The sequence below is a fragment of the Zingiber officinale genome, chromosome 6A (assembly GCF_018446385.1).
Source record: "Zingiber officinale cultivar Zhangliang chromosome 6A, Zo_v1.1, whole genome shotgun sequence".
Taxonomy (NCBI): domain Eukaryota; kingdom Viridiplantae; phylum Streptophyta; class Magnoliopsida; order Zingiberales; family Zingiberaceae; genus Zingiber; species Zingiber officinale.
The window spans coordinates 76,789,126-76,813,836 of record NC_055997.1 but is presented as its reverse complement, the minus strand read 5'-3'; the positions used below and the strand labels follow the sequence as shown (position 1 = coordinate 76,813,836).

General features: G+C 38.6%; 2 protein-coding genes and 1 long non-coding RNA gene across 8 annotated transcripts; 1 reads left to right on the top strand and 2 right to left on the bottom strand.

The window, feature by feature from the left end:
- Window positions 1-3,139: 3,139 nt before the first annotated feature.
- LOC121996636 (26S proteasome regulatory subunit S10B homolog B-like) lies at window positions 3,140-7,912 on the bottom strand. Its single transcript, XM_042550661.1, has 10 exons — window positions 7,726-7,912; window positions 7,274-7,393; window positions 5,261-5,397; window positions 4,948-5,109; window positions 4,668-4,754; window positions 4,488-4,574; window positions 4,185-4,322; window positions 3,808-3,999; window positions 3,578-3,676; window positions 3,140-3,425 (listed from the first exon to the last, which is right to left on the bottom strand). The coding sequence occupies exons 1-10, from the start codon at window positions 7,826-7,828 to the stop codon at window positions 3,351-3,353; spliced, it is 1,200 nt and encodes a 399-aa protein (XP_042406595.1). The 5' UTR covers window positions 7,829-7,912; the 3' UTR covers window positions 3,140-3,350.
- Window positions 7,913-8,061: 149 nt separating this feature from the next.
- Window positions 8,062-16,137, top strand: LOC121996637. 4 transcript variants are annotated; one of them, XR_006116127.1, is made up of 6 exons: window positions 8,063-8,286; window positions 8,802-8,881; window positions 8,954-9,138; window positions 9,235-11,584; window positions 15,459-15,666; window positions 15,785-16,137. It is a non-coding gene; the product is annotated as an uncharacterized LOC121996637 (long non-coding RNA). The 4 variants fall into 4 exon arrangements; XR_006116128.1 differs by having other exon boundaries at window positions 8,068-8,286; window positions 8,954-9,307; window positions 10,196-11,584; XR_006116129.1 differs by having other exon boundaries at window positions 8,062-8,286; window positions 8,796-8,881; window positions 8,954-11,584.
- Window positions 16,138-16,403: 266 nt separating this feature from the next.
- Window positions 16,404-23,927, bottom strand: LOC121996635 (DEAD-box ATP-dependent RNA helicase 14-like). Of its 3 annotated transcripts, XM_042550658.1 has the most exons (8): window positions 23,333-23,927; window positions 22,971-23,123; window positions 22,313-22,381; window positions 21,230-21,499; window positions 20,774-21,124; window positions 19,776-20,053; window positions 19,303-19,668; window positions 16,404-18,317 (listed from the first exon to the last, which is right to left on the bottom strand). In XM_042550658.1, the coding sequence occupies exons 1-8, from the start codon at window positions 23,636-23,638 to the stop codon at window positions 16,694-16,696; spliced, it is 3,417 nt and encodes a 1,138-aa protein (XP_042406592.1). In that variant the 5' UTR covers window positions 23,639-23,927; the 3' UTR covers window positions 16,404-16,693. The 3 variants fall into 3 exon arrangements, with proteins under 3 accessions (XP_042406592.1, XP_042406593.1, XP_042406594.1); XM_042550659.1 differs by lacking the exons at window positions 22,313-22,381; window positions 22,971-23,123; window positions 23,333-23,927 and adding an exon at window positions 21,934-22,118; XM_042550660.1 differs by lacking the exons at window positions 22,313-22,381; window positions 22,971-23,123; window positions 23,333-23,927 and adding an exon at window positions 21,766-22,061.
- Window positions 23,928-24,711: the final 784 nt, after the last annotated feature.

The following is a 24,711-nucleotide window of genomic DNA, read 5'->3' as shown; positions in this document are numbered from 1 at the left end:
GGATGGCAATTTTCCCCGCGGGTTTGGGGCCCCGCGGGGAAAACCCGAAATGGGGATGGGGATCCCCGATTTTTCGGGGATGGGGCGGGTTTGGGGCGGGTATGGGAATGCTATCCCCATCCCCGAACCCGCCCCGAATATTATTATTATTAATATTAATAAATAATAATATGATTTTTTAAAAAAATACTAATAATAGTGTTAATATTAATATTAAAATTTTCGAAAATATTATTAATAATAATATTATTGATATTGATATTAATATTAATATTATTATTAATAATTATTATTAAATAATAATAATAATAATATAAATTAATTTAGAAATGGGGCGGGGATGGGGAATCCCCGAACCCGTGGGTTCGGGTTCGGGGAATCCCCGAACCCGAAAAAATGGAAACGGGGCGGGGATGGGAATGGCAAACCCGACCCCGCCCCGCCCCGTTGCCATCCCTAGCGGAGGTGCTTTAGGAAGAAGAGAGAGAAATTGTATGCCCACCAACAAAGAGGACTAGTGTAACAATTTGAGCTAAATAATGTTAGTATTTTTGTAGGCATGTAAATGAAGATAATAACAACTTTATGTGTGTAACCATTTGAACAAAATAATGTTTAGTATTTTTGTAGGGATATAAATAATGTTACTATGGTTGATGAGTTTTTCAATACAAAAAATATTGATTAATATTTAAAATTATTGAATTCGAGTTAAATTCAAACATTTGTCATAATTTTTCTAAATTAAATTTAAATCTATAATATTTTATTCGATTGTTCGTGCAATTGTTCACGAGTCACTTGCAAATTAAATTTGAATTGAATTTTTTTTTTACACCATTTATGTTCAAATTAAGATTTAAATAACTCAAATCATGTTCACATTTAAGTTTTATAGTTCGAGTCTCTTTGAATTAAGATTCGAACAATTCAAACCACAATTATTTATATTTTCCAATTTTGAATCGAATTTGAATATTATATATACTTTTCAAATTCTAATTAGGATATCAATATTTTCAGATTTGATTTCATTTATTCCCTTATGGTCTGTTTGGGAGGAGGTGAGGGAAGGGAAAGGAAGGGGAAATAAGGGGAAGAGAAATTTTGAACCTCGTTTGGGAAGGAGTGAGGAAAGAGAAGGAAAGGTAAGGAAGGGTAAGCTTTAACCTTTGTTACCCATGAAAAGAAAGATTTTCTTACACCCCGAATTGGGGTGTAAGGAAGGGGAAGGGAAAATAAAAAAAAAATTATTCCAATTTTATCCCTGTTCTTAATAGTTTAAAAAATATTCCAATATCTAATTTTGCTATGTCGTCAGAGTTCAATTTCCTCGCCTTCTTCACAGCTCGCTTACTGCCAAATTATTAGAGGAGAGGATCTGACAAGTCTTCTAACTGAATTGAAAAGAGAAATTATTTTTGTCGTTAAAATTTAAGAGGATATCTACTATTTTTAAAATTTTCTATTAAAATTTAATAAGTTTTTAAAAAATAGGAATTCTCGTTATCAGCGTTATCTTTCAAATTTTTTTATTTAAAGTTTTTAAAATTATTATTTTCATTATTTCTTATTTAATTATTTAATTATAGCTAATTCATTATTTTGTTATAAATAGTATAAAAAAATTAATTTTTTATTAAAAAATAACTAATTTAAATGATAATATAAAAAATAAATTTTATTATAAAAAATATCTAATTTATATTTATAAAATAAATATTAATATTATGAAAATTTTCTAATTTAAAAAGTAAGAGTATTTTTGTAACTTTATCTATTTAACATTCATTCCCCTTCCTTTCCTCCCAAACAAAGTAACACATGTTACATTAATGAACCTTCCCTCCCTCCCAAACAAGGAGAAGTTAAATACTTTATTTTCCCTCACTTCCCCTTCCTTCCCCTTCCGTTAATGAACCTTCCCTCACTCCATCCAAACAGAGGGTTAATAGTTTGAGGTGTATCAATACCGATAGATCGTATTGTAACGACCCGGCCCCTCGGTCCCTTGAATGACCCATTTGACGACCCCTTATGTCGTCGACCGACAACCCTCGGCCGTACCGTTACTCACTAGATCTTCTCACCCCTGACTAGTGGATTTTTACCTTCCTCAGGATTCGAATTCTAGACCTCCAGGCTAAGTACTAGTGTTTATGAATCCTGGTAGCCAAGTGAGCGCTGCTTGACTACCAGGATCACTCACTTGGCTACCAGGATTCATAAACTCTAGTACTTAGCCTGGAGGTCTAGAGTTCGAATCCTGAGGAAAGCAAAAATACATTGGCCAGAGGTGGGAAGACCTAGTGAGTAACGGCACGGTCGAGGATCGTCGGTCGACAACATAAGGGGCCGCCAATTGGGCCACCCAAGAGGCCGAGGGACCGGATCGTTACAATAAAAAGAGGTCTTTCCATCCCTAACCAGTGAATTTTTACCTTCCTCAGGATTCGAACTCTAAACCTCCAAAATAAGTACTAGAGTTTATGAATCCTGGTAACTAAGTGAGTACAAAACCAATCATAAATTATCAAATTTTAATACATGTAATTATCTCGTGTAGTTGTGACAATATAATCAACCCTCTTGATATGCTACAAATTGTACTAAAATAAATTGAAATAATATTTATTATTTTTTATAACAATGTTAAAATCATTTTAAATGTAATATAAAATTCAAAGTTAGGAATGGTTATGCTCTTTTATTTTTATTTCATCACCTTCCTTTTCAATTCTCCATCTCCCTACATGCTGAAAAAACAATAAGGTACCTAAATACTATTGTTTCAAAGTCCAAAAATTTAGTATGATTGCTCTTTCCTAATCCCAACCTCAACCAACCAATTAATAGATAAATTTTACTTAATAGACTGTTGAGCCAAGAACTAAAAAAAAATTAATATCGTTCAGGATTTAAAATCTTAAGTTATTTAATTACAATGAAATGAATAAGTCAACCATATGCACAAATTAATGAGAAAACTAACAGTGTGTCAACATTTTAATAGATTTAAAATTTAGTAGAACAAGTACACTTTGCAACAAGTGAAATATTGATAGATAAGATTTTTTTGGTTCCCTATTTGGGTTGGAAGTATGGAAATACTCAAATCGCATCATATTGATATAGAAAGTTTACCAAACCAGATCCACAATAGAATAAATATAGGAATGAACAAGGTATCCATGAGTAAGCACCATTAATCAGTTCATGATGAAGATCAATTTTTTTTAGCAAATTGGTTCTCAAGCAAGCAAGAAGTAGATTTCATACGTGAAACGGGATGAAGCCAAGCAAGTTGCTTATCGAAGTTCCATCATGTTTTCGTCTCTTGTAAAAGTGCCTTAATCCTTGCCGAAATCAGCATTGTAATGAGCACTTGATTCTAGCTTCTTTGCTTCATTCAACTTCCTCACAGCCTAATCCACAATAGACAAATGTCAACATTGTGTCGCCAGATTGGATGGCTATCGGAACTTAAAGCGTTGACGCGGTTTCGAAAAGCATATCTCGATGGTATATACCCGCCGCTTGAGTATTGCATAGTACATATGTGGTAAAGAAAAGTTACCTTCATAAAGTCCTCATGAATAACATAGTCGCGTTCGGCACGAATTGCTGACATACCAGCTTCTGTGCATACATTACGAAGATCTGCTCCATTAAAACCCTAGAAAATGGAAGTTGCCAGTGAAATCGAAATACAATTAGTGCATAAGCAATTTGTAATGGAAGGATTCAAATTAACTAAAGGATGGTCATAAATTCACAATATGATTTTCAAGGATGATGAATTCTTACTTCGGCAAGTTTTACTACCGCTTCGTAATCAATGTCACCATGTTTTGCTATACCTGCAGCATGTATTTTAAGGATTTCCATCCTCGATTGTTCATTTGGTAAAGGAATCTCAATTTTCCTATCCAGCCGGCCAGGGCGAAGAAGAGCTGGATCCAGAACATCCGGTCGGTTTGTCGCCATAATCATTTTAACCTACAACCATCATGAAATGATAATGTGACTTTGAGTCCAAGTATTCTATCAGAAATTATACTAGTCATAATTTCAGATAGCTTCCACTGGAATGCTTAACTCAGTAAACTCTTGAAAAAAAAGGAACCAGCAATCTTTATTATTATAGCAAACTATAACTTGGACATTGAGATACTAGGATTTACCTTTCCTAATTGATCAAATCCATCCAGTTGATTGAGAAGCTCCATTAATGTCCGTTGAATCTCCCGATCAGCACTGGTTCCCTCACTAAAACGACGCCCCCCAATGGCATCAATCTCATCCATGAAAATAATACAAGGCTGAAGAGACAAAGATTTAGAAATGTCACTGTCAAGAATTGGATAGCTTTTTGTGAAAGATGCAGACTGCAGCTATCTTGTGGAGAATCAGTCATTTATTGCAGAAGGTTCAGCTACCAAATGTGGAAAAAATAGATGATAAAGAATGCAGAAAGGAAATTTTACTTGGTGTTCACGTGCATAACCAAACATCTCCCTTATCAGCCGTGCACTTTCACCTATATATTTGTCAATTATAGCACTTGACACGATCTACTCATGAAGATAAGATGGTTAAAAATTTGAAGAAATAAATGATAAATTAGACTTCCCAGCATCCTAATAAGAACCACTATATCATCCCACCTTCAGAAAGTTTGCATCTATGTTGCTAGCGATTGCTCTGGCCAGTAGTGTCTTTCCAGTACCGGGTGGACCATAGAGGAGGACTCCCTGTAATAATAGAGTTTTATAAACAACTAGAAGTAACAACAAATAAATAGATAAAACAATAAAAAAAAAATCCAATTTCTTATCTAGACAGAAGTTAGTTTAACACTGAAAAGACCACAATGTGCAAAAAAGAGTATGAAATAACCAGAGTAGAGATCTCTTACAATGGCCATATTTAAGTATCTTTACCAACCTTTGGAGGTTTAATCCCTACTCTGAGAAAGAGTTCTGGATTCATAAGGGGCAGTTCAATTGACTCTCTCAGTTCCCTTATCTGGTCAGACAGTCCACCAACAGCTGAGTAACTAACATTTCCAGGATCTTCATGGAGCATGTTATAGACAACAGGATCAACCTACAAATTTAATGGATGAGGCAAGGCATGCAGTTCTGATGGCATTGCTATCTAGTTTAAACGAAGAAAAGGAAAAGGTACCATATTGCAAACTCATGGTGTTATCTCAATTATCTTAACTGGAACACGAAACCAAAAATATACAACCAACCTCACGTGGAAGTGCGCGCATAATCGTTAGAGTAGTCATGTCTAGAACCACCCGTGTTCCCGATGTAAGTTTCTCTTTGTCCACTTTGCTGCGACAACCAACGACATATCTTGGTCCGCTGCTTGCCTTTACAATAACTAAAAAACACAAAGGTGTTGCCTAAATTCAAATAAATCTAGACACAATAAACAAGGTAAGAATACACTTGAAGTAAGAAATTAATATACAGAATCATGAGCAAATAGAGTTATAGAGGATTAGAACCTCAACTGCTTATTAGCATCTTGGAGCTCAATTCAATAAAAAAAAACACACCTGCTCAATACTTACGTGAATGAAGTATGGGATTTATAAACTCAATCTCTCAATTGCATCCTGAACAGGCCAAAGATTGGTTCTTTTATGTTCACGAATAAACCCTTTGATGCCATCAAAACATTAGTTTACAAGCTCACGAACATACTAGTATTCACTAATTCTGTTCTGGCTTGACTAATTCATGTTTGGACTTGCATAGAAACTTGCATGTAAACAGTTTGCCACAGCCATACATGCTCACCTATATGCATAGGTTTTGAAACTTATAATCTACATAACATTGTAGACATCATCATTTCCAGATTTACAAACGTGTTCATCCATCGATTCACGGAATATGTCTAACCGACACCTATGGATCATATTCTTACAGTATTATTTCCAACAAAGTCAGCTTAAATTTGATTATAGCTATAGATCGAGCTTGTGAACAAGACAAAAATTCAGTTTAAAATGTGTTCAAATTTGTATGAACTTCAGCGCTCAAGCTCCTTCACATGTGCCAACTAGCCAAACTGGAGATTATTTAACCACATAAACAAGCTACATTCAAGCTGACCACAAATTGAGTAATGTTAGAGATTCAAGCAAAACGAATTTTGTAGTTGAATAAAACAAGAGCTCAGTGCTGATTTGTCAAGTTGAGCACTATAAAGGTAAAACATGTTTGTTCATTTTGTTTACCTTACAGCCACATAGATGAGAAAAGCATCAGACAAGTTCTTTTATCACACATCGATTACATTAGAATGAGAAATCATGTTGTCTATATGTTTCAAGAATAGAATTCTATTATTGAAGCAAATAAAAAAATTCCCTTGCTGAATCTCCTTTAAGTTTAAACCTACCATGTGATTACATTTGTTTTAGACGATTGACTGAGATATTAAATCAACAGTGGAAACCAGTGTCATCTAAAAGTCAAGCTAGCTTGGCCAATGTCTGGACCTTATCATTTAAAGTGAGTAAAACCTATATACTTATTACTAAATTTAGCTAATTTCAGCCAATTTTTTATTATTTGACAAGGTTTAAAGCAAAGAGAAAAGAAGAGTAGAAAATAAGAATGAGATAGAGAAAAAAGAAAAAGAACTGTGAAAACAAAAGATACATTATTTATACATTCCATTATCAAAGGGAAACATATAAACTTGTCAAAAAAACTAAGAAATCTACATGCAAAATAACATATGTAAACCAGATCTAAAAGTAGGAAATGGAGTGTGCCTACCAACTCCAGAAACAATGGTTCAACAAACTCAGGCTTCACCTAATTGCAACTACTTGTGTATGTTTCATATTAAGGGTTAGAGTTGGTCTTAGAAGAATATTCAGAAACTCTTTCTTATTTCAAAGCAATCATTTTTTTCACTCACTTAAAACCTACCAAATACATGCTTTCTTGTGATTGGCTGTATAATGCCCCATTATAATGCTTTTATTTGGCTGAATTAAGTAGATAGGTGATGTATGCAATTTGAAATGAGCAGGAGATCTTTTCTCTTCCACTGAAATGGGTTATTTAAGATTCAAATGTGACCACATAGTTGAACGGAAAGAGCTTTTGTATATACATGTATACTTACAAATAAAAATATAAATATGCAGGGAAATATAGAAATCAAATGAATAAAGAATTGAAATATAAGACTTTTCAAGTCATAATAGAGAATTTACAGATACATGTATACTTACATCGCTCCTTATCGAGTGGCCTAAGTACCTCACCAATAATTTGCCCTACACTTTGGAGAGACTTCAGATCATCCTCAGTTTTATTAAACTCCTTCTTTGAGGCTCTCAAATTCTCCCTCACTACATTTTGTTTCTGATAAATCGTTAGGATACAATCAAAAGGGTTTTGAATGATTATTTCTAGATGCACAAAACATAAGTTAAATCATTACGGAAAATGGGGGGAAAAAACAGCTGTCTTTTATGTACGCAATAATCGACAAAGCTTTAATTTTTTTTTCTCCCAAAAAATTTGTAAGAGGCCGATGTATCAAACAAGAAGAAAGAACAGAAAATATATATATATTTTTTAAAAAAGCACAAAATCTAAACTTGCTCGGCATCGAACCACAGAATTATCTATTCCAAATAAATTAAAATGAAGAGGGATCGTAGCAGATCGAGATACGAACGCGTCCTGAGCCTGGAATCGAGTTCCTTGTGCTGGAGGAGCTTCTTCCTGTAGTCAGCCACGGCGTTCCGCCTCCGAACAGCATCTTCTACGCCGTCGCTCATCTCTTTCCTCCTCCGGCACGGATCGATACTGCGTCGCTGTCGTCGTTTCTAGGTCCAACAGTGTAGATTTGTGGAGGAGGTGCAGATGAAGTGGACTCGAGTAGTGATAGAGATCCGTCGGCGGTAGCAATCCGACCCGGTAAGGGTATCTTTTTAATTCATGATTCTTTGGATCAAATTTTTCCGACCAGGCGGAAGCAATCCGACCCGGTAAAGGTATCTTTTTAAAACATGATTTTATGGATCAAATTTTTCCGAACAGGAGGAAGCAATCCGACCCGGTAAGGGTTTTCGAGTTGCAATCACAACGACGGGAAGCGAAGCGACCTCTTCTCCTCTTCTTTCTTCGCCATCGCCGCCGCTAGGCGACTGCCCCTCCGCCTCCGGCCACTAGCTTCTGTCCAAGAGAGCTCCTTCCCGGGGAAGACGCGTATTCCAAGGACGGAGGACTGATTCAGGTGCTGCAGCTTTGTTATCTGTTCGGCCTCGCATTTCTCATTACCTCTCGCCTCTTTCTCACTATGCTTGCTTTCTTCATCCCTCATGTGACTTCGGCGCACTGCCGTTCATCGCGATAAAGATTTTTACCAGAGTGAAACCCGTTCTCTCTGTTTGTGATGACAAATTTCACTATACTGTATTGATCACACAGTGTGTCAATTTCATAGAACGAAAAAGAATAAAAAAAACATTGCTTGCTTTTTATTGGTCAAGATATTATCAAACAGTCTGATGATTGGAAAACTACAATATCATAACAACAGATCGTATTAAGTTTGATAGATGCAAGACTTTTAAAAATTAGTATACTGTAATTTTTTGTTAGTTACCGACTGTGAACATGGTTGAAACACCACTTTTCCTTTTAAAAAAAGGTTGTTCTTTTCTGGAATGAGTTGGTATTTTGAACAAATTTCCTGTCCATGCTTACATGGTTCTTACACGTTTACTATCTGTCTCATGTGAGATAAAGAATCACAACTGTTCGATTTGCTGATGGAACTGTGCTCGTATTGTTCGTAACACAAACGGACTAAGATTTCTGCTTCCCAGGTATGATCTTGTGATTGTGGGATGCAAAATTTGATAAATTAGCACTTTCTCGTCTAACTAAGTTTTCGGCAGCTTTCTGCCATCTTACAACTGGTTGCAGTCCACACAATGGGCAGCCTGTATTTTCTGCATTGACATGGCGACGACATATATAGTTAGTCATTTTCTCAATTAGGGCTGGATTCTTGACTGCAATGGCTTCCTGTCTGACTCAATTTGGCAATGTGCTTAGCAAGAAAGTCATGGTCAAGAAAGAGGTCATAAATCTTGACAGATGAATATGAATGCAACATAACATTAGTTTTTTAGTTAATTTCGAACATTTCTTGTGGTAATTCGTTTTTTTATTACAGCAATCGTTAGACACATAAATCTCTTCTCAATCTGCAATATTATTTTTGAAGGGAATGCAATCTTCTATATGCTGTAAGTGTACCTTGGAAATATAATCTTTTATAGATTTTGAATAAGTTTGATTGGATGAGAATATAGGAAGAAGAGGGGGAGAGAGGAAAAGACTCATAAAATTGCTTAAGAAGATGAATCATTTGTGAGTCACTTACCCTTCCTCTCCTATCTTTCCACCCAGGTAGTACACCCATCCTTACCATTAAGTCTGACGTGGATGGCCACCTTCCAACTTTAGTACGCAACGGAGTGGAGTCTTGTAATAAGTTTGCAGTGTGCAGTTACTAATAGAAATCTATGAGTTTTTCATATCTTCTCCTTATTTTCTTTAGTTACTGCTTAAATTCCGCAAGTAAAAAATCCTGGTATCAAAGCATTGGTTATTAAAGATATGGCTGTAGCCTAAGTTAGTTAGGGTCAGGGTATTCATGGGGAAAAGGTAAGGGGTAACCGTATCTATCTCATAGAGAAACCCTAACTGGGTCAAAGGCATTCCCATCTGCTTGAAACCTCAAAAGTAAAAACTCATATTGGCAAAAGGCGAAGGGCAAGTCCAGTGAACCCCGGAGATGAGCCGAGAAGAGTGATTAACTAATGAAGAATTAAGCAGTAGGGGTATGTCTGAAACCTGGGAAAGGGCTATCCAGGAGTGGTATGATCATTCCCGAACCTCAAACCTAGAGTACCTTGACCTTGCCTCCACTACCAAAGTCAGTCTCAACCATTTAGCTCACAACCTAGCAGTAGTATACGATAGAACCTGCCTATCCTCCTGAGTGAACCTCAAAAATTTTAAAACCATCCTAGAAAGGGGTCAAGTTCTTGAAAGAGAAATTTCCAAGTTAAGGGTTGCTCTGAAGAATCTTACAACTGTGTTTTTTTTAAAATAAGCTCTTGACAAAGCAGGAAGTAAGAGAACTTGTGGCAGAAATTGCTAAACAACCAAAGCTCGTTAAAGAGGAAGCCCTTAAGCTTACTGAAGACCTCAACAAGAAGTTAGAAAGAGCAGAAAAACTCCTCCATCGAATTGAAAGGTGGACCACCGCATGAGCAACTACGTCATCACAAAAAATACACATACCTATAAAGTGGCGGTTCAAGCAACAGAATCCATTGAATCTCCTGCTATTGGTTTTGCGAAGCCAAGCGAATATCAAGGAGCTTTCTCAGGCAACTCTGCAGTTATTAAACAAAATACTACACAACTTTAGCTTTTGATGCAGATTGCTAAAACCTTGAAGGACATCCAGTCTGATCTAAAGACGGTGGTTGAACAAACTAAGAAAGGAAGCGGCAGCACAACAACAGCTATTCCAGACTCACTAATTGAAAAGTTGCGAGGACTAACTCTTGGAGCCCAAGAGAAGCCAAAGGAAGGAAAAGGAAAACTGCGAGTTTACAAAGATCCCTTCAAAATCCTCAAGGAAGAACAAGAAAAGCTAAAGGGGTAATGATGACCTCAAGACCTTCAATCTCAGAAAGGACAACACAACGGGAGCAGGCGTTATTTGAGGATCAAATTAGAAGATATTAGGGCAAAGATGCCTATTTAATGCAAGAAGAATGATGAGAAGATTCACTGGAGGTCGTTATAATCAGACTCTGGAATAGCAGGTAAATTTAGAAGCTCAACTTCAGCTTTCCATGAAGGAAAGGGTAAACCTAGTACCGCCAGAAGTGCTATACAGATTCAGAAGAGATGATGCAGACCATAGGGTCTACATACATGGATCGGAGGAAGCCATAAGTTGTATAGATGGCCAGCAGATAGACAGAAGTGTAATACAACCAGAAAGTTTTAAGGAACTGCGACAAAGTGGTATGCAGTTTGTACATATTGGCCTTGTGCAGTTAAGGCTGCAAATACTACACCGACGAGAGGAGGGGACCTTAGCCCTTGTGATATTCAGAGGCAATCGATGGCAAGGGGACCAAGCTATTTTTGCCACCATGGAGGTTGATTTGGCCACAGGCAGTCAGCTTATTTATGTGGTTCCTGATATTATTACCACAATAAGGGATTTCTATCAGAATATCCAGATCTCAATACAAACAAGGGGCTATGATAATTGGCAAAATGGAGAGGCCAATTTATTAATTATAAGGGGAATTGTAGGGCGACTCTCCAACACACCCAATGTTGGTTTTGCCTATCAAGTCTAGCATGTTGTAGATTACCTGGCAAGTCGAGGTGTACGAGCTCTCCCTGGGAGAAGATATAATGCTAATGAGGCACAGGGACACAATTGGATTATCCAGCAACCACAAATGGTATTCCCAAGGATACTTACGGAGGTACAATCTCGAAACTTATTAAACGGCACTATCAGCATTAATTTTGATAATTATGTTACGACACCACCTCAATATAACCAACATAATGAAGAAACGACTAGTGATGAAGAAGAAATCAGGAGTGATTCACAAATTGTAGCAGTACTTACCAAAAATAAGGAAATGTGGGACACTTTAGGAGAACCAAGTGATAAGTTTGACTACTATGTTAACTATACCCCTCTCGAAGGAGATAACCAATGGGAGGAGAGACCCTCTGTTCGGGTCAAAAGACTATCACATACTGCCATCATGCCGCAGAAAAGAACTCATAGAGCTGCTGGTTATGACCTTGTTGCCGACAAAGAATGTATTATAGAGCCCAGAGGGCTAGGCCTTATACCTACATGTCTCAGCCTGGAACTTCCTTGGGGAACGTATGGAAGAATAGCAACAAGATCCAATGCTGCATGGACACGAGGCCTGGATGTTGGAGCCGGGGTCATTGATGCCGATTATCGGGGAGAAGTTACGATTCTTATATTTAATCATTCTGACTATCAGGTATGCATCCAACTTGGTGAATGCATTGCTCAACTAATAATCGAGCAAATATTATCACTTGATATTTATGAAGAAACTGAACTATCGGAAACCACGCGAGGAGATGGATCTTTTGGCTCTACCGATAAAGTATTTTTTTTATCTCACAATGGATCATGAAAAAGAAACCAGCTTTAATCAACTCCAACCTATTGACCAGTCTAGTGGTCAAATGGACTACCCATCCCAACGACCTACTAAGGATAAGCATCCATTGGAAGGACTCAACTCTACAGAAGAATTTATTAACCCCTTTTTCAAAGAAGTAACTTTTTCCTCTGCAGGTATCTCTAACATTATTGCAACAGGTTATGAAGAAGAAGAGCCAAAAATAGAGTTGGAGTATCCAGCCATGAAGAAATTGGCGAGCAACTCTATTCCAGTGCTATTACTTCCGCAACCTCGCCTTACAAACCACCTGCCGACACATCTATGCACCCCCCTAGCTATCCACTAGCAACAAATGTCAGACCTACGCCAACGTTTGATGAAGGAAGGAGACATGGCAAATTCAAAGGAGGGTATAACAATGAAATGTGGGCCCTGCCATCAGCCCAGCAAGATGGGGGTGCAATGTTTGTGATCCCTGACCAACTGGGATTATTTGATGATACTTTCTCCCGATGGGAATCTATCACAAGGAATCATGTGGCCAGCCAAGGGTTAACTGATACCCGAGACAAAATAGAATACATGAAGAATCTCTTAGGGGAAGTTGAAAAACTAACATGGATCTAGTGGCACATGCAATATGGCAATGAGTACCAGGCACTAATTGAATCCGGTGATGGAAGAGAAGGAACACAAAATATTTTGTCTCAGAGACGAGTATTTTCCCTTGAAGATCCTACACGGGGTTCTACTATCATCCAGGACACTGCTTATTGTGACCTGGAAAGATTATCATATGAGAATGTTAAAAATATTATCCAATACATGAACAAGTACATGAGGCTAGCTGCAAAGACTAGAAGATTCTACATCGACAGTGAGCTATCCGAAAAATTCTGGCTAAAAATGCCAGGAGATCTTAGCCGAAGAATGAAAGAAGCCTTTAAGCAAAAATATCCAGGGGTAGTGATTGGGGTAATGCCACGAATATTATTTGCTTACCGATATATAGAGAATGAATGCAAAGATGTTGCTTTCAAAAGATCTTTAAAGGATTTATCATTCTGCAGCAAGATTCTCATCCCAAGCTATTACAAAGGAGAGAAAAAGGTTTGGAGTCAGAAAATCAAAAACATACAGAGGTAAGCCACATGATACCCATGTACGAATAGAAAAGAGAAAATATTTAGTGCGCAATTAGCGCTGTAAATGTTATCTTTGTGGACAAGAAGTATATTTTGCCAGAGAATATCCTAATGACAAAAGAAGCATCAAATGAGTTGCTATTTTTGAGCAACAGGATATTCATTAAGACTGTGACATTCTTTCAGTACAAGAAGGGGAAGAGCAAAGTGATGTCATTTACATCATCTCTGAAGATGTAGGCAAAGAAGAAATGGGAAAAATCTCTTGAGACATGTATCTAGGAAGAATATATTTTCATGCTGGGAGAAATTGATGGAGGATATCAACCACAGGTACGGTTGCCTGACCATCAAATGAATTGCTTACGATTGGCAGCATAACATTTTTGTGCAACCTCAAGATGAGACATGTGTATGCTGCAAAAGAAAGTCAATGCAGAGGGCAAGGATTCATTGTTCCAAGTGCTTGGTAACAACCTGTAATCTATGTGGACCTTACTATTTTAAAAAGGAAGTATCAATTGCATCATCCACTCAGCGCCCTTCTTCCCACAGAGACTGATACAAGAACAACAATACTATATTACTTGGTGTGAAGGAGAAATGGAAAGACTGAAAAAGGAAGTTGAGCACTATAAAAGACGAGTGGAAGAATTGGAAATGGAAAAGACCCTAATAGAAGACTTTGCGAGCCTCAACAAAGGCAAAGGAATTCAAATGGAAGACCCCAATCCAACTCCAGTATTGGTAGAGGATGAGTATGCAAATGCTCTTTACCAAGAAAGCGTACTCAAAGTAGCCGCTGAAGGAAAAGTAGGACAACAACATAGTCCAATTCCCAATGTGCCCAGGTTCAAGGTGCGCGCAATTCTGGATACGGATGCTACTACATATTGCATTGATGAAGGTTCGGTACCCGAGTAGGCATTGGAACGAAATAATATTATTGTTCAGTTTAGCGGCATCAACTCTAAGTAAACAACTAATAAAAGGATGAAGAATGGAAGGATGCATATTTGGGATAATATCTTTCGAATCCCATACACATAGCTTCAAGATGAAACTTGGAGACAGAATCCAAATGATTATAGGATGCAATTTTATCAAGGCCATGCAAGGAGGTGTTCGAATAGAAGGTATTGTAGTAACTTTCTATAAAAACAGCAACTATCAACACAGCTCCTGTTGTAGCCATTGAAGAGATGGAGCTAGAAGAGGATGAATACCTAAGTATCAAGGAAGTGGTATTCTATAATGAAGAAGCAACCAAGCCAGATTTCTGGAAAAAATTTAGCCCTTTAATACAAAAGCTAAAGGAAGCAGGGTTCATTGGAAGCGAACCCCTGAAGCACTGGTCAAAAAATAAAGTCGTCTGTCAACTGGACATAAAAAATCCGGACTTTATAGTTTCAGACAAACCCCTGAAACACATTACTCCCCAATTACATGAGGCCTTTAAACGACATGTGAAGACCTTGTTATATCTGGGAGTAATTAAGCCCAGTAAGAGCATACATCGTACAACGGCAATCATCGTTAACTTGGGAACCAGCATAGACCCAAGAACAGGAGCAGAAGTCAAAGGATGCCTTAGCTTTATGTCATCTTTATGTCAGTCAAGATGCTTTACCTTTATGTCATCTTTATGTCAGTCAGTGTGCTTTATATCATATAAAGAATCTGCTTTAAGAGGACAAGAGGTAATGTGATGGGGCCCAATGAACACCCGGTTTCTCTTTGTAATCTTATATAAGCAGGTCATATCTCATTGCAAGACATCAAGCAATCTTTGAGTCTTACTCTGAGCCTTGTAAGGAGTCTTGTAATAAGTTTGCAGTGTGCAGTTACTAATAGAAATATGTGTCTTTCACATCTTCTCCTTATTTTCTTTAGTTACTGCTTAAATTCCGCAAGTAAAAAATCCAAACTCTAAAGTCATATTCTGTATTTTTGTGGAATATTACTAGTCCATGTGTGGTTGAATGAGTTTTCATAAACATCTAAGTTTGTGGTTATTGTTTGGATTATTGTTTCAGGGTTTGGATCTTAGACAGATCGATATACCTGAGATCTCTTCTTGCTGCATTGTGCTTTATGAATTATAAATCTGTCATACATGATACTTGCAAGAGCAACACCCATATCAGCAGGCGTATATGGTTATAAACTTTGTGAAGCGGGTCGTGGTCATTGTCAGTTCAATACTCTTGTTCATGACTCAGTTTCCACCCATGAACTCCCTTGGTAAGACTTTCATTATAAATTTAGCTATCCAAGCCAGCTACATACATGGGCCATTCGCCTCATCAGTTATGCTCGTCTCTGTTCCTTTATCGAAAAATGAGAAACGTTTATGTTTCAGGTACTGGCCATTGCACCAGCAGGATTTGTCTTCTACTCGAGCAAAAAGAATCAAGTTAAAGATTGTGTAGTTTTTTTTATTTTTTATTTTTTATTTTTGTACGTCTTTGAGGAAATTCTAACTCATTCTAGAGAGTATTCATTTTTGTGCTCGTGATGTTTGGATGGGTTTGGGATGAGAGCAATTGTTTGCCTCTTTTATATCTGGAGGTTGAATCTAACTGGGGCTCTTTTAGGATCCTTTTATTAGGGATCGAACCACAGTAAATCTATTATACGCTGTCTTATATTACAGTCTGTAAGAGATTGCTTTTGCAAAATGAACCCTGATCTCAGGATCACATGGCAGCAAAAGGAAGGAAAATCAATTGGTAACAAAAGCTTAATTTTCTATCATGCCAAACATTCAAAAACTTAAAACCCACAACAAAATGTCAGACTCCTAGACTAATTGCAGTTTCAAGTTTGGAATTCTGATTAATGAAGCAGTCTTTGAAAATTACTTCAAGGCGCACAAAGAGATCAACTCCATCAGTAGTTAGGTTCAACGCAGATCAGCGCACAAGTATCTGCAGACTTCTGTTATTAAAGATATGCAAAACAATGCAACTGTGCGACAATTACTAAACACGCAATTGTTGGAGAAACAGGAATTGGAAACAAAGTTACAGTTTCAATTGTACAAATTCAATACCAGTCTCAGCAAGATCTAAGAGGCAAACTAGCTAGTACACCATATCAATCAATGGTCCGATATAATCATCTTCGTAGGGAATATTACAACAATACCCAAATCACCAAACTATATAGGAAGTTGCAGCATGGTAAATAGGAACAGGAAATGCCGAACCACTCAGAAGAAAAGTAACACTAAATAGTTATCTGAGTTAGGTCGCTGGGTAAGATAGAGCTATGGTGAAGTCCTACCATCCTCCTGAAAAATTAAACTGTCCTCATCTGCAGGAATCATGCCTTCTTCCTCCTCTACATGGCTGTTGAGAGGCAACACTGGCAACTGGGCAGGCCTTGGAACTGACAGCTGTGGATTAAAATCTTCATTTTTAAGTGGAGACCTTTTGTGCCACTGACATGGGCTATCTGAACCATGTGGTTTTCTGCTTCTCTCATCCTGACCGTGTGACTCGTTGAGTTCCACCGCTGCTATGTTTCCCCCATCACTTGACTGCGATCTTTGGTTGTCGTATGGCATCACTGAATGGTTTGGGTCAGACGTGCGATGAGATGCTAGTGCTGGCACTGTTATTGGGAGTGGCAAATCGACATGTGGTTCCTGTTCACTTCCCTGACCATAATGAACATCGCCCCGACCAGGACTGTGGCTAAGGCTCCTGCTTCGACTTGGGCCACGGTTGCTGATAGGGGGGCTTGCATGGCAATCTATTGGTGACAGGCCCCTCCTTGAGAGTGGTGGGCTCGCACTAGCAATCTGCCCAGCTGACCCATGAAAACAATCAGAGCCATGGTTAGGACTGCGACTTCTGCTTCGACTGCAGACATGGTTCCTATGAGGATTTTCACGCCCAGCTGCTGGTGATGGCATCCTCTTTGGGAATGATGAGCTCACTTGTGTCACCTCCTTAGATCCCTCACCATGAGCATCATAGCCATCATTAGGACTGTAGACGTGGTTAGGACTGTGACTGCGACTCCTGCTTGGACTGCAGCCAAAGCTCCTGCCTGGAGGGCTTGCATGCATAACGGTTGGTGATGGCATCTGATTTGAGAGTGGTGAACTCCCATGTGCTGCATCCCTAGTTCTCTCACTATAACGATCAAAGCCATGATCTGAACTGCAGCTGAGGCTCCTGCTTTGACTGTGACCACAGTTCCTACCTGGAGGGCTTGCATGCCTAGTAGTTGATGATGGAATCAGATTTGGCAGTGCTGAACTCCCATGTGTCGCCTCCCTATTTTCCTCGTCATGACAATCGAAGACATGGTCAATACTGTGGGGGCTCTTGCTAGGAAGGCTTGCATGTCTAGCTGTGGGAGATGACATCTTCTTTGGGAGTGGTGAACTTGAGCGTGCAACCTCATTAGTCCCCCCACCATAATGATCATATCCACGGTTAGGATTGGGACTGCAGCTCTTGCTTGGACTGCGATCATGGTTCCTGCTGGAAGGATTTACATGCTTAGCTGTTGGTGATGGCATTCTCCTCGGAAGTGAACTTACATGTACCACCTCCCTTGTTCTCCCACTGTGACGATCATATCCACGGTTAGGGCTGTGACTGCGCGACCTGCTTCGACTGCGACCTTGGTTCCTACTAGGAGGGCTTGCATGCCTAGTAGTTGGCGATGGAATCCTCCTTGGGAGTTGTGAACTCACACGCGTCAACTCCTTTGTTCCCCCACGGTACCGATCAAGGGCATGTTTAGGACTGTGACTGCGACTCCTGCTACCACGGCTCCTGCTAGGAGGGCTTGCAAGCCGAGCCCTCTTTAAGCTGGGATTGTTCTTCCGATCACGGCTATGACTGCGGCTGCGGCTACGAACCCGGCCCCTAGATCTGCACATGATAAGAAACTTAGAAACTTGCAAGGTAGCACACATACATTTAGAAATCATTTGATGGAACTATATAGTTCAAATGCCATCAAATAAAGTTCATAAAAAATGTTTACAAACAGTAACAGTGTGCATGCTACTGACAGGCAGCAAATAATTGGAGAATAATGAAAATATAAGCATCACATGCTCTTGCCCAGCTGGTAGATATAAGCATCAAGAACATTTTTATAATTTTCATTTTCCGGAAAGATGGAATATGCATCTTGGTATAACTAAATTATGGTTTAAATTTTGGTGTCATTTACTAGGCAAGACATCCTATTATGCTCCCACAAGGAAATGTGATACAACCATGACACATGGCAACACAATGAAAGCTGCATTCACATAAGTGGCAATGCTCTGGTGAGCTAACATGGTAGTGTCAATCGTAACCATGTTCTATGGTCTCATAGCCTCCCTCTCCCCATCGTTGGTAGTAAACATGAACAATTGAGCGGTGCTCACATGTATCCTGTGTTGGCATCGGTCAAGAACAATTTGTAAACATTTTGGCCTGGGACCGAAATTGGTTCCAGCACCAATACTGTAAGCCTGTCACATTGATTTCACAGATGTGATGTATACTCCAAGTGGCATAGACAGTATAACCCGATTGTATGAGGATTCCACAAGTCTAATTTACTTGATGTAATAATTGCTGATAATATTTTTCCAACATGATATTAAGTTTGTCAAGGCAGCTATTACTGCCACCAGAGACTGCATCCATGCCTATCATGGCAAACATATCCACAATCTATTTTAGCAAGTAAACACTTGAGAGATTGAGCTAGTAGCAATTCTTCAAAATGTTGGCTCTTGCAGCATGAAATTTCATATCATAAAATTCTGCATATGTAAGCCTTGAAAGTGTGCATGATAACAAAATTTGAATTCCAGTAAGGCAGTATATATTACTATCCCACAGTATCACTAAATACCTGTCAAGTGGCTCGCGGTCATTGGTGCCATGACTGCCAAGATAAGAATCTGATCTACTTGGAAGTGATAGCAAACCACCCAAATTGCTTTGCCCAGTAACTAAGCGGCCATTATCCTTGGCATCCGAACGGGAAGCCCAGCGCCGTGACCTGCCACCATGCCCACCACGTGAAACCATGTCTTTTAGCTCTTTTGGAACCTTCTGATTAGCACCTTCGAGAATTTTAACAAGATCTGAAGCATATTTGGAGTCCTGTTGACAAAAAAAGGTGTAGGAGACTCCAGTTGCACCAGCCCTACCAGTTCTACCAATTCTGTGAACATAGTCTTCAACTCCTGTGGGGAAGTCATAGTTTATGACCACCCTAGAGAAAATTCAAATTTGACAGGTTAATAAGAAACAAATTAAAAATTTTAAGAAACAGAAACTACCAGGTTAACTGACTGCTAACAAAAATCAAGCATCTGTAACCTGATATCCTTAATGTCTAGACCGCGAGCAGCAACATCTGTGGCTACTAGTATGGGAGATCTACCCGTGCGAAATTGGCTTAAAACCCTATCCCTCTCGGCCTGAGACTTGTCACCATGAATAGCAGCAGCTTTGAACTGACGTGCAAGTGTTCGAGACAGCTGGTCACACATTCTCTTTGTGGTGCAAAATATGAGAACCTTGGAGCCTGCATCTTGATTGCGCAATATTTGCTCCACTCGGCGTTGTTTCTCCACAGGAGTAATTACTTCTACATACTGAGTAAACACGATGAGCATATTAGTTTTTTACCAGAATTATCAAATCAGTCAATATGAATAATACCTGGATAGAAAAAAGGCATATAGTGCCCTAGAGATACGTGGACATAAAAAACTCAATCATGTTAAATTTATGAGGGGAGATGAGAACAAAGTTGGAATTGCAACACCAGCATCAGTCAATTAGAAGGTCTGTATTTTACTAGTCTTTTTTTTGTGTGCACTGCAAAATTAATTAGTGGTAAATAGCAATGCCAAGACGTGGAAAGGGTATTTCCATCATGAGTTTTTGAATGATCAATAAAAACACGTGCGGAAAACAATCGACACATGTAGTCCTTGCAAACATGAACCTCTTTAAGCAATAAAAAAATGTGTCTGCATAGAAGAATGCTAAGAATCAATAAATGAAGATTCAAACATTGTTTGGGCACAATTCTTTTCTGCAGTGCAAGTATGAAGAAACCAGAATACATTTTTAATGCAACATCTTGACAGACGGATCATACTTCTATAATATTAAGACGTCATTTGCTATCATCCCTCATTCAATAGGTTAACTAAACCAACTTGATTGAATATACCAGGACATAGGAAAAGACGAATCGCTGCAATTTGAAATAAATTTATTTTCTTCTAGAAACACAAGATGATCCCTTTAGTAACAAACAAATACAAATTTCAGTTTTTTAAGTGAAGCTCTACTGGATTCAATACCTGTGTGATAGAAGTGTTTGCAACAAGCTCATCTGAACTGCCAATGTTGACCTGAACAGGATGAACAAGTAAATCTGCAGCAATTTTTCGAACTTCTTTAGGCCAAGTAGCAGTGAACATAAGTGTTTGGCGACGATGGGGTACTTCTTTCACGATTTTTCGAATTTGTGGCTCAAAACCCATATCCAGCATTCTATCAGCCTCGTCAAGAACTAAATATGAAACCTGACGGAGACTCACTCTTTTCATTTCCAAAATGTCATTTAATCTTCCTGGAGTTGCAACAATAATGTCCACTCCTCGATCAAGATCCCTCAACTGGGGCCCTTTAGGTGCTCCTCCATACACACACTTTAACAACAACAAAAATTCACATTCAAAACAAAACATCTAAAGACAGGAGATTGTATTTGAATAAGCATATTGGTTGGCCTAGAAGAAGATATATGAACAAACCGTGCTTAGAATTCTTGATGATCTGCCAAATTTTAAAGCTTCGTCCTGTATCTGGGTTGCCAATTCCCTTGTCGGTGCCAATATTAACATTGTAGGACCTAGTTTACAGTCGTTTCGAAGGCGCTTGAGGTGCATGAACCCAGGAAAAAGATATCCTAATGTTTTTCCAGATCCTGTTTTTGCAATAGCCACTATATCATGACTCTGTAATGCAATTGGCCATGACTGAGCCTGAATTGGAGTTGGAGCAGAAAAACCAGCACGGCATACCTGGAAACAAAAATCATCAAGTCCCATGAGAATTATTGGTACACAACTAACTAAATACAAAATTTACTGAGCATATTTTTGCAAGTTAAATTGAGAACTAAGCTTATGCCAGAAGTGCATCCTTGAAATGCAAACTGTTGCTTGATAGATGCAAACTGAAGCAAGAGAAAGGGACGTATATCCTTTGCACCAAGGTAGAAGCTTAGACAATCACTGCAGAACCAACTGATGTACAAGAGACTCACAAGTCCCTTTCCAGTTGGTACCTGCTCACGGATGCAAGCTGTACTGAACAAAAGGCCTTCTTTTTTGTTGGACTCAAGTAGCAGCACAAAACAAATCAAGGCAGGCAGCTCAAGTCATGAGCTAGTTGCTCGGAGAGCCTATTCAAACATTGCAACTGCTTGCAAATGCGAAGCTGGAGCAGAAAGGACCTTGAATTCTGAAGACCTGAGTGGCATCCTCAACCATATCACCATAGGCAGGCTCACCCACAAATCAGTAAGTGGGTCAGCCCTTCCCAGATTCAGCCCTCCATAATGGGCCCTCCAGCTATATAGCAGCTACCCATTAAGAGGGTGGCACAACGTAGCACAGCGTACGACATTAGCTCCGCCCTGGAGCAAATATCGCACCTGCGGCAAAGTACAGAAGGGAAAGAAGACAGAAGAGGCATGAGCATCTAGATAAACCAAATCAACAGCAATTGCAAATTTCATGCAGAGCACAAGTAAGAAATACAGCACAACAAACTTACATATGTTTCATGTACAAACGTGTGCAAGATAAGATAATAAAGATAAGGACAACTACCTCTTCCAAAATCTCAGGTGGGAAACCTGCAGACTCAAATGTCATGAATGGTGCAGGCACATCTTCTCCCTGTGCAAAATTAGCAGCACTATATAGAATCAGCAATGAACTAAAAGATATCACTGTTATAGTGATAAAAGAGAGTTTAGATTATAAAATAACTTGGATACACTATGAGAAGACAACAGGACCATTTTATACTTATGGCACGAGCCTGACCAAGCAGGACACATGACAAATAATTACACGGGTGATCCATTTGAAATGATATTTTAACAGTCACCAACAATCCAATGTCATGAGTAGCCATGTAAGAATATTTTTTCTCATTCTTCCCTCCAGATAATAAAGTAACTAACAAAAGCTAGGTCTGTTAGATGAGTTCCACCATTAGGACAGTATCATAACATTATAAAAATAAGATTAAAAGTTTCACAGCAAAATTCCCCTCTATAAACTTCTAGAATAAACACATGTTCTGAGAAATCTCCAAAAACCTTATCCTTTTGTGAATAAAATCTAGGCAGGTGTTAGATGTGCAAAAGCTTAGTTGTTTGGAGATAGATACATAATTGAACATTCTCGATAAAAACTTGTTGACAACAAAATACTTTCAAAAAGAATAGTGATTCACACTTGGATGCCAGAACAAACATACCGTCACAATTATTTCATTTTGACGACGATAAGCTTCTACAGGTATGGAAGAAGCCCTTCCAACATTGACAGATGATCCTTGGCCTCCAGTTGAGATCTTCCCTTCTCTTTTTTCCTTTGTGCTATGTCCGTTCCTGCTTCTGCCATTTCCATCCTAAATCACAAAAAAAAAAAGGAAAAAAAAATGTTAACGCATGATTTAGGATAGTGAAGGTGGGAAGGAATAATCCATTTGACAGTGATCTCCCAAGGAATAGTCCATTTAAGCAGAGTTCTCCCACGGATCCAAAATAATGTTTCGCCTGATCTTTTATAAAAGGAAATAAGGGAACAGTTATTCCATACAGCGTGAAGAAGCCAAACCTGGTGGATCCTTGAACGATCATGGCGATCGTCATCGTCGTGACGATGACGGCGATCATCTGGATGATGACGGCTAACGGCGATCACAGAAGCGGATTTGGGAGGAAGGAGCGGTGGGGGCGGGGGCAAGAGTGGAGGAGGAGGAGGGAGCTCATCGGACGGGCGTTCGTACTGGGTGACGTTAGTTTCCGGGTTCCAATAGTAAAGGTAGCCGGTGCTTCCGTCCACCAGCGCCCGCCAAGGTTTGGGCAGAGTCGGATCATCCGGAGCGTACCGCGGCCGGCTCGATGTGCTTCCGCCGGCCATAGAGTACGGATCAAATCGAAGCCCCCTCACTGCTGCAATTTGTTCCTCGGGAGGATTAGGAAACCCTAGCCCAGGAAAGACGCCTCTTCTCGATACGAAGAAACAGAGGAGGGCGCCCCGGTAGATGGGGGCGGCGGATCTGGCTCTCCGGCAGAGGACTTAGGGCTGCACCGGAGGCTCTTCGAGATCGCTGGACAAGGGCGGCGACCGATCTGATTCGGCCCGAAAGGGTTTCGATGCGGATGCGTACTCGTTTCTTTTCTCGTTCCGCGTTTTTATTTGCCGACGTGCTGTCTTCGGGCAGGTATTAATGCCCCCCAAAAATGATTTCTATGGTTCGGTAATATTGCAAGAGGGGAAAAATCCAACCAAAAGTGAAAAAAAAAATGATTATTAAAATCTTAAAAGAGTATTTTTTGAAAGAAAATCAAAATAATTTAGATAAAAATAAAAAAGACATTCCAAATTTAGAAAAATATCTGTTCTTTTCCAAAAAAAAAAAAATAATTAATTGGGTCTCTTTTACTATTTTATTTCAAAAATATCTCTGCATCCAATATTTACTTTTATAATGTATAAAATTTAAATAGTTTATTTAGAGGTCCTAAATTTTAAAATATAAATCTTAAATCTTTAACTCTTAAATTTAAACTAAACACATTTAGAGGGCTTATAAGTTCGTACAGTTTATAAGTTATTTTAGGAGCTTATAAGTTATTAGGTCTTATTTTAAAAATAAGTTGTTAAAGTATTTGGATGAACTTATTACAATCAACTTAAAGATATTGATGGGTTTGATATTATAAGATCTTTTTATTAATAAAATTATAAAAAGGCTATAATATTATTAATAGAAGGTTTTGAGATTTTTATTAATAGAGGATTTTGGGCGAATTTCTGCATTGGGGGAGAGAAAATTAGAAAGAGGCGTTGGCGGAGAAGATGACAAAACGTTGGAAGAAAAGTCGGTGGAGATAAAAAGATATTAGACTTATAAAAATTTATGCAGGATAAGATGGGGATTTATAAAATTATATAAAGATATTTTAGATAAACAAATTATTAAAATAAGA

What these genes read in the sequence shown, in the direction of transcription:
- LOC121996635 (XM_042550658.1), bottom strand. Translation starts at nt 23,638, where the DNA reads ATGGCCGGCGGAAGCACATCGAGCCGGCCGCGGTACGCTCCGGATGAT. An exon ending in ATCGTTCAAGGATCCACCAG is followed by an intron (nt 23,124 to 23,332) that starts GTTTGGCTTCTT and finishes TTTGTGATTTAG; the next exon opens with GATGGAAATGGCAGAAGCAG. An exon ending in CACCTGAGATTTTGGAAGAG is followed by an intron (nt 21,500 to 22,312) that starts GTAGTTGTCCTT and finishes TTTTGTTTCCAG; the next exon opens with GTATGCCGTGCTGGTTTTTC.
- LOC121996636 (XM_042550661.1), bottom strand. Translation starts at nt 7,828, where the DNA reads ATGAGCGACGGCGTAGAAGATGCTGTTCGGAGGCGGAACGCCGTGGCT. An exon ending in GCCACTCGATAAGGAGCGAT is followed by an intron (nt 5,398 to 7,273) that starts GTAAGTATACAT and finishes TGTGTTTTTTAG; the next exon opens with TTATTGTAAAGGCAAGCAGC. An exon ending in TAGGGATTAAACCTCCAAAG is followed by an intron (nt 4,755 to 4,947) that starts GTTGGTAAAGAT and finishes CTATTATTACAG; the next exon opens with GGAGTCCTCCTCTATGGTCC.